A 13,899-nucleotide genomic window follows, 5' to 3' on the forward strand; every position below is an offset into this window, starting at 1 on the left:
CAAGATCTGGACGCCAGCACTCTTAGTGGCTCCTTCCCTGATATCATATGCTCTCTTCTACAAGCAGATAAATTCCTATGGTTACTCACCCATCAAAGATACACATTAGTCAATGCTGATGTCAGCCTGGCTGTCCATCATGTCCCCACAGAGATGCCTCCTGCATGTGGACACTCAGTCTGGGCAGCGCAGGAGTCAACTCTCACTGGCCACGGACTTCCACAGAGAGGCTGACATGTGGATAATGTGGATAAATGTGAGGTTATCCACTTTGGCAGCAAAAACAAGAAGGCAGATTATTATCGGAATGGCTATAAATTGAGAGAGCGGGAATGCGCAATGAGACCTGGGTGTCCACGTACACCAGTCGCTGAAGGTAAACATGCAGGTGCAGCAGGCGGCAAATAAGCCAAATGGTATGTTGTCCTTCATAGCGAGAGGATTCGAATACAGGAACAGGGATGTCTTGCTGCAGCGATACAGGACATTGGTGAGGCCACGCCTGGGATATTTTGTGTAGTTTTGGACTCCTTATCTGAGGACAGATGTTCTTGCTATAGAGGGAGTGCAGCGAAGGTTTACCACACTGATTCCTGAGATGGCGGGACTGACATGTAAGGAGAGATTGAGTCGGTTAGGATTACATTGACTGGAGTTCAGAAGAATGAGGGGGGATCTCATAGAAAGCTATAAAATTCTAACAGGACGAGACAGGGTAGATGCAGGAAGGATGTTCCCGATGGTGTGGGATCCAGAACCAGGGGTCACCGTCTGAGGATACGGGATAGACTATTTCGGACTGAGATGAGGAGAAATTTCTTCACCCGGAGGGAGGTGAGCCTCTGGATTTTAAAAACACAGGAAGTGGACGAGGCCAATGCATTGCATGTGTTGAAGAAGGAGTTAGATATAGCTCTTGGGGCGAAAGGGATCAAAGGATATGGGGAGAAAGTGGGAGCAGGCTATTGAGTTGGATGATCAGCCATGATCATAATGAATGGCGGAGCAGGCTCGAATGGCCGAATGGCCTACTGCTGCTCCTATTTCCTCCGTTTCCATTTTTAACTCTCTTTCTCTCTTCACAAATACTTGCCTAATCTGCTGAGTATTTCCACTATATTCTATTTATATTTAATTTGCAGCATTAATGGTATTTTCTTTTTCCTTTATAAATGGATGTCCTGCTTTTGGAATGCCTCTTACTGTATATTATTATTATTAGTATTCGTTCAAACACTGTGGATTTACACTGATTCCTGTAATTTTTCTCCACCTTATCCTTAGACTATGTGGTAACCTTCTCACTTATTCTTGTGCCGAGGATCTCGCCTCCGCTCTCAGTACAAACCGGTCACTGACGGATCTGAACCTGGAAGTAAACTCCTTCACAGACAAATCTGTCCCCGCTCTCCGGCGCCTCATCCTGACCTGCAGGACTCTGAATCTGATCGAGTGAGTGCTTGTGTTAATTTTTAGTGTAATAATTAAAATATAAATGGGATTTTAAAATATAAATTGTCCTGAATCTATCAAACAGCAGCAATGAAAAGCGGATTGCCGCTGCTCGACAGGATTCTCCCAAACTGAAACTCATTTTCCCCCCGGGACCTTCAGCAGTGACCGCCCCGGGGAGCTCCATCCGAGCAGAGTCTAGTCGGGTCGGGAGAGTGGTGGGGTCGGCGGGGTCGGGTGGGGGGTTTATGCTGTCAGGTTGATGGCTAATGGGGCTGGGTCAGCGGCGTTGTTGGGTCGGGCTGCAAAGCCGGGTGTTTAGTCAGATTTGGTCAAGGACAGAGTTGGGATGGTCAGGAGGTCGTCGGGTTGGCGAGGGTGGTTGGAGGGGGTAATCGGGTGTAGTATGATGGTCAGTGGGAGGTGGGGGTGTGTGATTGGGGGACTCGGTTGTGGAGTTACCCAGGTATTAGACCAGGTTTTACAGTCTAACATTTCCTGAGTAACTACCCAGGTAAATCCTGTGGATTTGTCCCAAGTCTCCGATTCTAACTCAGAATCAGAGACATTCACACAGGGTCCCGGGCAGCAGGGGTATTGCCCAATTGAAATTTAAACCTCTGGGGCAATTCCCACGTATGCCCGCAAGTCAGGACATCACAGGGACCCGCTGCCCATCTTCAGCCATATGTCAGTTCTCTGATGACCCAGTGAGCAGGAGATTTTGCCCATTAACTCCAGTATCCCTGTTATTTACAATCTTGTTCAATGTGTTTATTCCTGTTTAATCTTTAATCTGTTTCAGGCTACCGGTCAATCAGTTCAGTTTCAATGGAGGCAATCAGCTGAAATCGCTGCAGGGAACAAGGTCTGGACTGAGTGTGAAATGTGAACCTTTGGATTTATAAACATTCCTGTTCTCATTATAGGAACATTTTTAACCGATTTCTTGTCCCTCCCCTTAAACCGGCCGCGCTCGAGGTTTAAATCCTATTGGCAGTTTTCCAATTTCCAGCTCGAGCTGAGTGAGCGTCATCTCCCATTGTGACGTCAGACGCCCAGCAAAAGGGTCACGAGACTCAGCCGCCCGGCCCCACAGGCGTTGCTTCTGCAGGATATCCGGGGCTGAATGTTCCCCAATGGGGCACTGGGGAAATATACAGACAGGGAGGGCCCAGGGTGGGGATCAGTCTGGGCTGCAGTGGGACATTGACAATTACACCCGGTATTCCTGGGTTTGGGGGTAAAGCCCCTAGGGCTTCCGCTCAGTATCACTACCCAGTGACCCTGCTGGGAAGTGAACCTGTGTGGGTTCAGGGTGTGTAAAGGGTCTGTTCAGCTTGGATAGATCCCACTGTCCAATAGAGACAAACACCCACTGCATGGGGTGTCCCATAGAATGTATCCTATTGGGGAGGTTCCAGCGGATACTTTAACCGAGGGATTGAACTGAAAGTATCAATGATTTTCTGTCGTCCCTAAGAAAGAAAGCATCAGTTTTTGAAACAATGTTTTGAATTTGGACTCTGCCCTATTGATATTGCTATAATTTACACACTGAAGGGTGAGTTTCTAAACAGCTGGAATGACAAAGAGGACTGCAGTGTGTCAAATAAAGAAGTTGACCTGGTAAATTCACCTACCCGCTCAAAAAGTAACAAGTTGTGGAAGTTAAGTGACCCAGTGGAAACTACAATGCACTAAATGAACAGGATCCATGTAGGGACCCACAGCCTGAACCTCTGCGGGTCTAATGCATGGATTGTGGTGTAAACACAGAGCAGGATCGCCAGCATTTAAACAGAGAGAAGATAGTTTGATGTTCTTGGTCAGGTTCCTTAAGATGTAACATTTTTGTTTTGATATCATTTTCCAGATAATGATGGACCTGTTGTACATTAAATTATTTCCTGATTTATTTTACATTCCCCATCATATACAGTTTGTTTATTGTCACCTCACTCTGGTAAATAAATGGTGTAGTTTTTCTGTGTTCATCAGGCTTCAAAAAATCAAGCAATGGGAACCAATAATTTGTAATCAGTAATGACCAGATCTGAACAACAGGCTCACACAACAAAGATCATTTGGTATTAGATATCTCCTGGGGCCACACACTGACAGATCAAGGGAGAGATAGATAACACTCTATGGTTTAATGTAAGAATCAACTCAGAAATGTCAACATAATCATCATACAGTAATGAGAGATTAATACTGATACAGTGGAAATAACAGGTAACAGGGACAAAAAAAACACTTTATAAAGGCTTTTACAAGCTTTTATGATTTTGTCACTGACACGCAATTAACGCTCATAACCTACAAATTGCAATGAGATAAGCCCCCCATTTAATGGTTTCGATTTCAACTATCAGGGTAGGATTGGGTATTCGGTTATGTTGCTTGACTAACAATGTAGGCGTTATGCTGATAACCCAGAGAACATGAGTTCAAGTGACAGTTTGAGAATCTTAATTCACTTTAACAGAAGCTGGATTTTAAACAGAAACTGTTGTCCTGGATCATTAATCTGCCTGAGTGTTTGTAAAGGTAACGTGCCGTCCTTATCTGACCTGTTCTGTATGTAACTGCAGACCCTCTCCAATGTGATTGACTGTCATGTTCGCGGCCTCTGAGGTGCCCCAGTATTCCACTTAGTTTTATCAAACAGTCACATCGATCATTCCAGAAGATGCCCCAACAACTCCATCTCAGCGGAATTTGAGTCGACAATTACAGTGACTTCGCCACTGACAACCGCAGCTTGGAAGTGGGTGGAACTTGTCAAACGTTTATAAAACTGGTGTTTCAGATCCTTGAAATGGAAATTTACAATTTTCTGTGAGGCCGCTGATTTCTAAGGCCAGTTTCTCACCAGAGGAGCAAGTTGGGGGCTATATGTTCATGCAGACACCAGGGAGCTCCCCATATCTTCTTGTATTAGAGCGTCTGGGATGTGTTGTATCCACTGGAACAGACAGAGAGCGCCAGGGATTAACACCTCATCGGGGAAAGCAACAAACAATGGAAAAAAAAATTCGGGCCGAGTCCAAAAAGCCCGGCCGATTTACTATACCCCGTTATGGGCAAAATCCCAAGACAAACCTCTTCTCTAATCAACAGTATTAGATAGACAGACTACGGAATGGTTGAATTAGATTCCTGAATGGTTCATAATCAATGAATCTCCCCAATCTGCAACAATCTCAGACACTGGTCTAAACTATAATTTTATAATCAGTGATCTAGTGAATACTTTTAGATGGTGATGGACTGAGTTGGCAGCATCTCATTCATTCTGCTACTTGCCTGCCTATTAATTGTATAATTAATGTTCCTTGGTGACCCTTTCTGCAAATATACAGAATAGTTCTTCCAATCCACTCCAGCTGTACCCTCATAATTGTGAACACTTCAAATAAATGGTCCCTGAGTCTCCTCTGTTCCAAAGAAAACAACCCCAGCCTATCCAGTCTTTCCTAATAGGAATGGTTGAGTCCAGGCTGTCAAGAAGGAAAAGGCCAGTAGTGCACTAACCCCCTCAGCGCATCTCGCTCTACAACATTTATTCAGCCCTGAATACTGGTGAGAAAGACGGATCAACTGGGGAGTGCAGCCAGAGCCAAACCCATGGTGCCACGGATTGTTCAGCTGTACGGGGGTGAGGAGGTGCAATAAGTGGGGATTCTGTAGTTCAGAGAGACCACCGGCCTTTCTGCGGCTGCAGACATGAGTCTTGGATGAGTTGTTGCCAGACCAACCATGTCCCCGCAACCCCCATGGTGGGTCAATGTCATGCCGAAAGCGGCAAAGCAAAAGAAAGCAACGCTCAAAAATACGCAAATAAAAATATGTAACTTACTAAATTCATAGCTTGGAGGCTCTTTTCCGCATCACCACATCTTTCTTAAAAGAGCTGAGTCCGCAAGAAAATGGCAGTGCGGCTCAGCTCATTCTCAATAGAGATCAGTACGAAACATGTGCTACACCCGCGCTTTCTCTTTTTCAGATCTGAACAATTATTCTGTGTTGTGTCTCCTGTTTAATGGACCTAGAGCTAGTCATCTTCCCTATTATTCCCAAATTTCCCCCGTCCAATACAATGTGAACAAGTATTGTGTGTTGCGTCTCCTGGTTAATGGACATAGAGTTAGTCTTCTCTCCTATTATTTCCAAATTTCCCCTGTCCAATAAAATGTGAACAATTATTGTGTTGCGTCTCCTGTTTATTGGACTTAGAGCCAGCCTTCTTCCCTCTTATTCCTAAATTTACCCTGTCCAATACAATGTGAACAATTATTGTGTGTTGCGTCTCCTGTTTAATGGACCTAGAGCTAGTCTTCTTCCCTATTATTCCGAAATTTCCCCTGTAAAATACAATGTGAAGAATTATTTTGTTGTGTTCTTCTCTAATCTGTAAACTTCAATGTTCCAGAATGTGGGGACATCTACTGGCCGGAATTGAGAACTGTAACAGAGCGGCTCAAATTCACATTTACTGTCAGTGTTACAAAAACAGCCACAATGTGCAATGTAATCAAATAGTTTCTGTCTGTTAATTATGTTGCATTGTTCCACATTTTATAGTAAAAAATGAGTAAAATCGAGAAATAATAACGATATTACTTCACTCATTGGATTATTGTAAATTAACCATTTTATTCTTTACTAGACATTTCTGTCTGATTTCTCAAGTTTACATGACTGAAAAAAACGAACACAATATATCAATAAAAAATAAGCTGATAGCTTCACAGGAAATAAAATCCAAAAACATGGGGGTGAAATACAAACAGAATAAAATGAAATAAATCTGAAAATGCTGAACAGGCTGATCCTGAAACATCTGTGGAGAAGTTCAGGTTAACAGCACAGGGCCCTGAACCTTCTCTCGACCTGATAAGATAATCCATCTTCTCCACAGAGAGATTTGAACTTTCCTCTCCTTTATTTTAGTAATGTTTTATTTTGATTTCAGAGTCGCTTATATTCTATTGAAATATTCTTTTGTAAATTCCATGGTCCCAAATCTTCCTGTCTCCGGATGGTCAGAAATGTGGCATTTGTGAAGAGATGTGTGTTAGGATCCTGCGGAAGTCCTGACTCGGGGACTTTCCTTATTAAATGGGTCAAGGGAGCTGAACAGGTTTTTCCTGTTTCCACATCCTGGGTTGCTCTTCCCCGGTGCCTTGGGGATGACAGTAGGCAGTAAATAGGAACTCTCTGATTCTTTCTTGCTTGTGAGATGTCTGATTGGGACTCTTCCTGTTAATCCTGTTTTATTGTCACATTCACAAGGTCTGAACTGTTTCTCTCTTTCCCATGGTCTCTAAGATTATTAACCAGGTTAGGAAGGAATCATTGACCCTGACCAGTAAAAGCCGTTTCCTGATGGTTATCCACAAGGGCGGTACAGACACTCTCCTCACTTCATCATTAACGCCCATAATTAAAACATTAAAGATATACAACTACACAGCAACAATAACTTTCATTTGTAGGGCACCTTTAACAAAGTAAAATGTCACAATTTGCAGGAGGGTTACAGACAAATTTGACACAAGAACACAGTAAATAGGAGCATGAGCAAACCACATAGCCCGTTCAGCCTGCTCCACTATTTCATACGGTCAGGGGCAGGATTCCCTTCCCGCCATCCGAAGAGTTGGTGGTGAACACATCCCCACCAACTCCCACTGCCCCGCAGCCAATTCACTCTGGGATGAGCGTCAATTGGCTGCAGGTGGTACTTCCGCCCCTCACTGGGAGGAAGTCCCGCCTCAGAGAGCTGCTGGCTATCCTGATTGGCCGAGAGTACTCTGGTCCCTGAGGCTCCAGAAGTGGAAAGGACCGGGACTGGATGCAGCTCCCAGAGCCTAAATCCCAAAATTCCAGCAACAGGTAAGTTTTGGGGGCCTCAGGGCGGGTGGGGTTGTGTGGGGGGTGGGGGGGAGGGCGTTGGTCGTGGTGGAATCCTTGCAGCTACCGGGCTTAAGGGGTGGGGGCAAAGCTTTTTTTTAATTTGTTCATGGGTTTGGATGTCCCAGGAAAGAAAGAATTTATTGCCCATCTCTAATTGCCCCTGAACAGACAAGCTGTCTAGGCCACTTCCGAGGGCATTTAAGAGTCAACCACATTACTCTGGAGTCACATGTAGGCCAGACCAGGTAAGGATGACGAATGAGAGATTTCCTTCCCTAAAGGACACTTGTGCACAAGATGGGTCTTTACAACAATTGACCATGGTTTCATAGTCATCATTACTAAGATTAGTTTCTTTTCCAGAATTTGTTTAAGTAAATTCAAACTCCACCAGTAGCTGTAGTGGGATTTGAACCCGTATCCCCTGAGCATTAGCCTAGGAATAGGGATTACTATTACAGCGACAATGCCACTCTAGCACCATACCCACCCCTGATGGAGGGGCCTTCACTCCGCCCCCATCCCTCGCCCAAGGCCTGAACTGGATCATTGTCGGGCTTCCTCCATACTCGGGAAGTCCTCCCGCCAGCTTAAAAATTGAGGCTGGGCAGGGAAGGGCCGTTAAGTGAATATATTTAAGAAGGAAATTGATAGATTTCTGGACAAAAGAGGTGTCAAGTGTTCTGGGGAGAGAATGGGAGGATGGCATTGAGATAGAGGATCAGCCATGATCATACTGAATGGCGGAGCAGGCTCGAAGGGCCGAATGACCGAGTCCTGCCCCTATTTCCTATGTTTCTCAATTGGGGCAGGGGTGGTCAACCCATCTGAGACCTCGTCCACCCGAGCATTAAATTGCTGAGAGATTGGACAGGCGTGAATGCAATGGGAAGCCTATCTGTGATATTTCACACTCAACCCCCTCCCCCTTCCGCCCTTCCCCTGCCCGCCAACCGCCGACAAACCAGCCAGACACAGAGCATCAAATTCAGGCCTATTTTTTGCAGCTTACAAGTTGTGGGAAGCTCTGCCCACTTTTACTCTTATTGGTCTAACAACGTTGAAGGTTTTCTCTTCCAGTAAAAACTAGCTGTTTTAGTTTTATTTCCAGTAATATTACAGGCATTTAGAAAGGCGTCTGATGAAAGAGCAAAATAAAACTTGTTTCTTGGGCAAAGCTGAGAAAAATACCAAAAGGATTGGAAAAACCGAAGATTAAAATAGTTTCTGGTTTGTCTTTTACCTGATTACAAAAAGTTGACACAGTTGTGCACATTTGAGTATGTTTGCTCCAACCTGTTGAAAAGAAGCAGGGAAGTTCACCCTTTCCACTGACAGAACACTGATTATTGAACTATAAACTTTCCCTTTTAAAGATTTGGCTTCGTCCCATTTGTTATCTTACAGGACAAACTGTTTGTGAACAGGAGATATGGGAGTTATCCCTAAACTGATTGCAAAAACTTCTGTCTCTGATGTAAAACACCGGATTATGTGAATATTATTGGACGTTAACTTCCTCCAGGGCTCATGCATGAGAGAGAAGAGTAATTAATGGATTATCACACTTAGAATATAAGAGCAAAACATACCAACAACTGGAAATGAATAATTCTTCCTGGCTATAGGTGAAAAGAATATATCAATCCATATGGATCTATGTACATTTTAATGACAAACAGGAAAGTTTAGATGAAGCTAGTAAGTTGAGGGCTTTATCTTGAGATCTTTGTATCTTTGCCTCTGAATGATTGAAGGAAACTCCTCCCGATAGTCTGCCCACTCCCTCGGGCAATGCAGCACACGAGGGAGATAAGCAAAGATCTACAGGCAGATGCCACCCCCTCCTCCCATCACCACCTTGCCCCTGAACAACTCCTGGTAAGATTACCTTAGAGAGAAGAGTGGCTTGTATTAGATGGCATGATATTTGCATATCGGTATGAGTGTGCAGATATGATATGTTAATGTGTACAAACTAACATGTGGAAATGTATGATGCGTCTGCGCTGAAGAATGGGCCCCAGACTTGCTTGATACTTGGCAACAGAACCACATGAATGGATTAATGTGATCAGTAATGTGATAAAACATTATAAATCACCAAGGCTTAACAGATATTCCACAGAAAAAGTGACTTTAGAAGAATCATGGTACAATTAAACACACTGGTATCTCCCAGGAGGAGGAAAATTTAAATGAAAAGGGATTTTGATTGAGAAAATATCCACAAGGTGGATGCAGCTGAAGAGAGCTGGATAATATTTAAAGTCCATGCATAAACTTTTGTTTGAACTGTATGTACTTACGATATTCCAATAATTTAGAATTGTGTGAGGTGATCTGCAGGTGGGGAGGATGAATCAAAGTCAATAGTTACCACGTTTTACTGGAAAAGGTTTTAAATATATGCTTGGGGGCAGCTCAAAGGTTTGTGTTGTTGATTCTGATAATTTTAATACCTTGAGTATGTTATCTACAGTTTGTAATCAAGTAATTAGGAAAATATGGTTATAAGTTAGAAATAGATGGATTAACCAGAAAGCTCTTTGTGAGAGGGATAATTGTTGGGAGGGCTATTTTTTCGAAGAGCTGACCAGGTGTGTAGATGAGAGCAATGCAATTGATGTAGTGTCCTTGGACTTCAGAAAAACTTTCAGCTTTCTTCCAGTTGTTCTATTTAGGCCACTCTCTCTCTCTCTCTCCTTCTGATTTTAGTTCCTAAAATGTTCACTGGCTATTCCTCTCATGATCAAAAAATTGCCGGCAGTATTTCAGTTCGGAGAGGGATTATTAAGGAGCGGAATAGGGTCAGTTTATGAGCTCGGTCCAGGGCTCAGCTCCCCTCTGACAGCACTGACCCACTGACTGTGTGGCGCTCCCTCATTCCCGAAACTCTGACAGTGAAGCGATCCCTCATTCCTGACCCACTGACTGTGCGGCGCTCCCTCATTCCTGACCCACTGACTGTGCAGCGCTCCCTCATTCCCGAAACCCTGACAGTGAAGCGCTCCATCATTCCTGACCCTCTGACAGTGCAGCATTCCCTCATGCCTAACCATCTGACAATGCAGCGCTTGATCAGTCCTGACTCTCCAACAGTGCAGCGCTCCCTGAGTCCTCATCCATTGACTGCGCAGCGCTCCTTCAGCAGTGAGACCCTGCTAGTGCAACAGCCTCAGTCCTGACCCTCCGACAGTACAGCTCTCCCTCAGTCCTGACCCTCTGAAAGTGTAGCGCTCTTTCAATCCTGACCACCGGACAGGACAGCGCTCGCTCAATCCTCACCCACTGACTGTGCAGAAATCCCTCAGTCCAAATCCCCTGACAATGCAGCAATCCCTTAGTCTTGGTTCTCAGACAATGTGGTGCTCCCTCAGTCCTGGTTCTTAGACGACGTAGCGCTCCCTCAGTCCTGTCCCTCTGAAATTGCAGCGATCCTTCAGTCCTGACTGGCTGACAATGCAGCCCTCCCTCAGACCGTTCCCAATGACAGTGCAGCGCTCCTCCAGTCGTGACTCTCAGAGTGCCACACTCCCTCCGTCCTGACCCACTGACTGTGCGGCGCTCCCTCATTCCAGAGCCTCTGACAATGAAACGCTCGCTCATTCCTAGACTTCCGACTATGCAGCGCTCCCTCATGCCTAACCCTCTGACAGTGCAGCACTCGATCAGTCCTGACCCACTCTCAGTGTCGTGCTCTCTGAGTCCTCACCCACTGACAGCACAGCGTTCCATTGGTTTTGTCCCTCTGACAGCATAACACTTCCTCATTCCTGACCCTCTGAGAGTGCAGCGTTCCCTCATGCCTAACCCTCTGACAGTGCAGCGCTCGAACAGTCCTGACCCTTTGACAGTGCAGCGCTCCCCGAGTCCTCACACACTGACAGCACAGGGCTCCTTCAGTCGTAAGAATCAAACAGTGCAACACTGCCTTAGCCCTGACCCGCCGACAGTGCAGCACTCTCTCAGCCCAAACTCACTGACGGTGCTGCGCACACTCAGCCCTGAAGCTTTGACAGTGAAATGCTGCTGCTGTCCTGACACTCGACAGTGCAGCGTTCCTTAGCCCTGTCACACTTACACTGCAGAGCTACCCCAATCCCTGCCATCTGACAGCTTAACGCTCCCACAATCCACATCCTCTGGCAATGAAGTGCTCCCTCAGTCCTAACCCTCTGACAGTGCAGCGCTCCGCCAGCCTTGACCCCTGTCAATGCAGCGCTCCCTCAACACTGAGCTTTTGACAGTGCAGTGTTGCCTCAGTCAGTACCACTTGAAAGTGCAGCACCCCCTCGTTCATTTCCCTGTGACAAAGCAGAGCTCCATCATGCCCAAACCTGTCACAGTGCAGCGCTCGATCAGTCCACCCTCTGACGGTACAGCGCTCCCCCATTCATGACCCCCTGACAGTGCATCACTCCATCAGCCCTGAGCATATGACGCTGTAGTGTCATCTCAGGTTTAGCCTCTGACCGTTCGGTGCTCCTCAATGCTAACCCCCTGAAAATGTAGCGCTCCCTCAGCCCTTAACATCAGTCAGTGCAGCACTCCCTCTGTCCTGTCCCTCTGGCAGTGCAGCCCTCCAACAGACCTGACCCTCTGATAGTGCAGCGCTCCTCCAGTCGTGACTCCCTAAGACTACAGCACTAACTCAGCCCTGACCCACTGATATTGCAGAGCTCACTCAGTCCTGACATCTGACAGTGCAGAGCTCGCTCAATCCGACCCACTGACTGTGCAGCACACCCTGATTCCTGACCCTCTGACAATGCAGCGCTCCCTCATGCCTAACCCTCTGACAATGCAGCGCTCGTCCTGACCCTCTGATACTGCAGCACTCCCTGACTCCTGACACTCTGACAAAGCAGCCCTCCCTCTTTCATAAACCTATGACAGTGCAGCACTTTATCAGTCCCGGACCTCTGGCAGTGCAGTGCTCCCCCATTCCTGACCCCCTTGCACTGCATTGCCCCATCAGGCCGGACCCCATGACACTGCGGTGTCACCTCAGGCCTGACCTCTGACTGTGCAGCGCTTCCTCAATCTTAACCCCCTGAAAGTGCAGCGCTCCCTCAGTCCTGAACATCTGACAGTGCAGCGCTCTCTCAGTTCTGACCATCTAGCAGCGCAGCACTCTCTCAATCCTCACACACAGTGCCGAGCTCCCTCAGTCCAAATCCTCTGTCAGTGCAGCAATCCCTCTTTCCTGGTCCTTAGACAAGGTAGCGCTCCCTCAGTCTGTCACTCTGAAAGTGCAGCGCTCCTTCAGGCCTGACCCGCTGACAATGCAGCCCTCCCTCAGAGCTGACCCTCCGACAGTGCAGCGCTCCTCCACTCATTACCCACTAAGTATGCAGCAGGCCCTCCGTACCCATCCACTGACTTTGGATAACTCTTTCAGTTCTGAACCACTGACTGTGCGGCGCTCCCTCGTTCCCGAACCTCTGACAGTGAGGCGCTCCCTCATTCCTGACCATCTGACTATGCAGTGCTCCCTCAAACCTGACTCTTTGACAGTGCAGCGGTACTGACGTCCTGACTCTCTGACATTGCAGCGCTGCCTCAATCCTGATCCTTTGACACTGCAGCAGTACTACAGTCCTCATCTCTGACAGAGCAGCGCCCCGTTATTCCTGACCCCTGACAATTCGGCACTACCTCGGTCCTGACTATCTGACAGTGCAGCGCCCCCGTTTACTTGACCCGTTGAAAGTGCAGCGCTCCCTCATTTCTGACCAACTGAGAGTGCAGATTTCCCTCAGTTTAGACCATGTAGAAACAGAAACATAGAAAATAGGAGCAGGAGTAGGCCATTCGGCCCTTCGAGCCTGCTCTGCCATTCATTATTATTATTGCTGATCATCTAACTCAATCGCCTGCTCTCACTTTCTCCCCATATCATTTGATCCCGTACTCCCCAACAGTTATATCTACCTCCTTCTTGAAAACATACAATGTTTTCGTCTCAACTGCTTTCCGTGGTAGCGAATTCCACAGGCTCACCTCTCTCTGGGTGAAGACATTTCTCCACATCTCAGTCCTCAATGGCCTATCCCATATCCTTAGACTTTGACCCTGGTTCTGGACTCTCCCGCCATGGGGAACTACCTACCTGCATCTACCCTGTCTAGTCCTGTTAGAATTTTATAGGTTTCTATGAGATGACCCTCATTCTTGGAACTCTAGCGAATATAATCCTAACCAACTCAATCTCTCCTCATATGTCAGTCCTGGCATCCTATGAATCAGTCTGGTAAACCTTCACTGCACTCCCTCTATCGCAAGAACATCCTTCCTCAGATAAGGAGACCAAAACTGCACTCAATATTCCAGGTATGATCTCAACAAAGCCCTGTGTAATTGCAGCAAGACATCCCTGCTCCTGTTCTCGAATCCTCTCGCTATGAAGGCCAACATACCATTTACCTTCTTTACCTCCTGCTGCACCTGCACGCTTACCTTCAGCGAATAGTGTACGAGGACACCCAGGTCTCGTTGCACATTCCCCTCTCTCAATTT

At 46.5% G+C, this 13,899-nt stretch overlaps 1 protein-coding gene across 3 annotated transcripts in view; it reads left to right on the forward strand.

Moving 5' to 3' along the window:
- The window catches only part of LOC144672033 (NACHT, LRR and PYD domains-containing protein 3-like), a 1,181,600-nt gene that overhangs the window by 950,100 nt on the left and 217,601 nt on the right, over positions 1-13,899 (forward strand). Inside the window, exons 9-10 of one of the 3 annotated variants that reach the window (XR_013574061.1) lie at positions 1,322-1,452; positions 2,258-2,570. The exons of 1 other annotated variant lie outside the window; for it this stretch is intronic. Coding sequence is in view for 1 of the 2 variants with exons in the window: in XM_078533978.1 (XP_078390104.1) it covers positions 1,285-1,452; positions 2,258-2,360 (271 nt within the window). In the remaining variant the exon portion in view is untranslated. Of the gene's footprint in view, positions 1-1,284; positions 1,453-2,257; positions 2,571-13,899 lie in introns of those variants that run through there. One more of the 3 variants, XM_078533978.1, reaches the window with a different exon arrangement.

The sequence above is a fragment of the Cetorhinus maximus genome, chromosome 35 (assembly GCF_964194155.1).
Source record: "Cetorhinus maximus chromosome 35, sCetMax3.hap1.1, whole genome shotgun sequence".
NCBI classification, from domain to species: domain Eukaryota; kingdom Metazoa; phylum Chordata; class Chondrichthyes; order Lamniformes; family Cetorhinidae; genus Cetorhinus; species Cetorhinus maximus.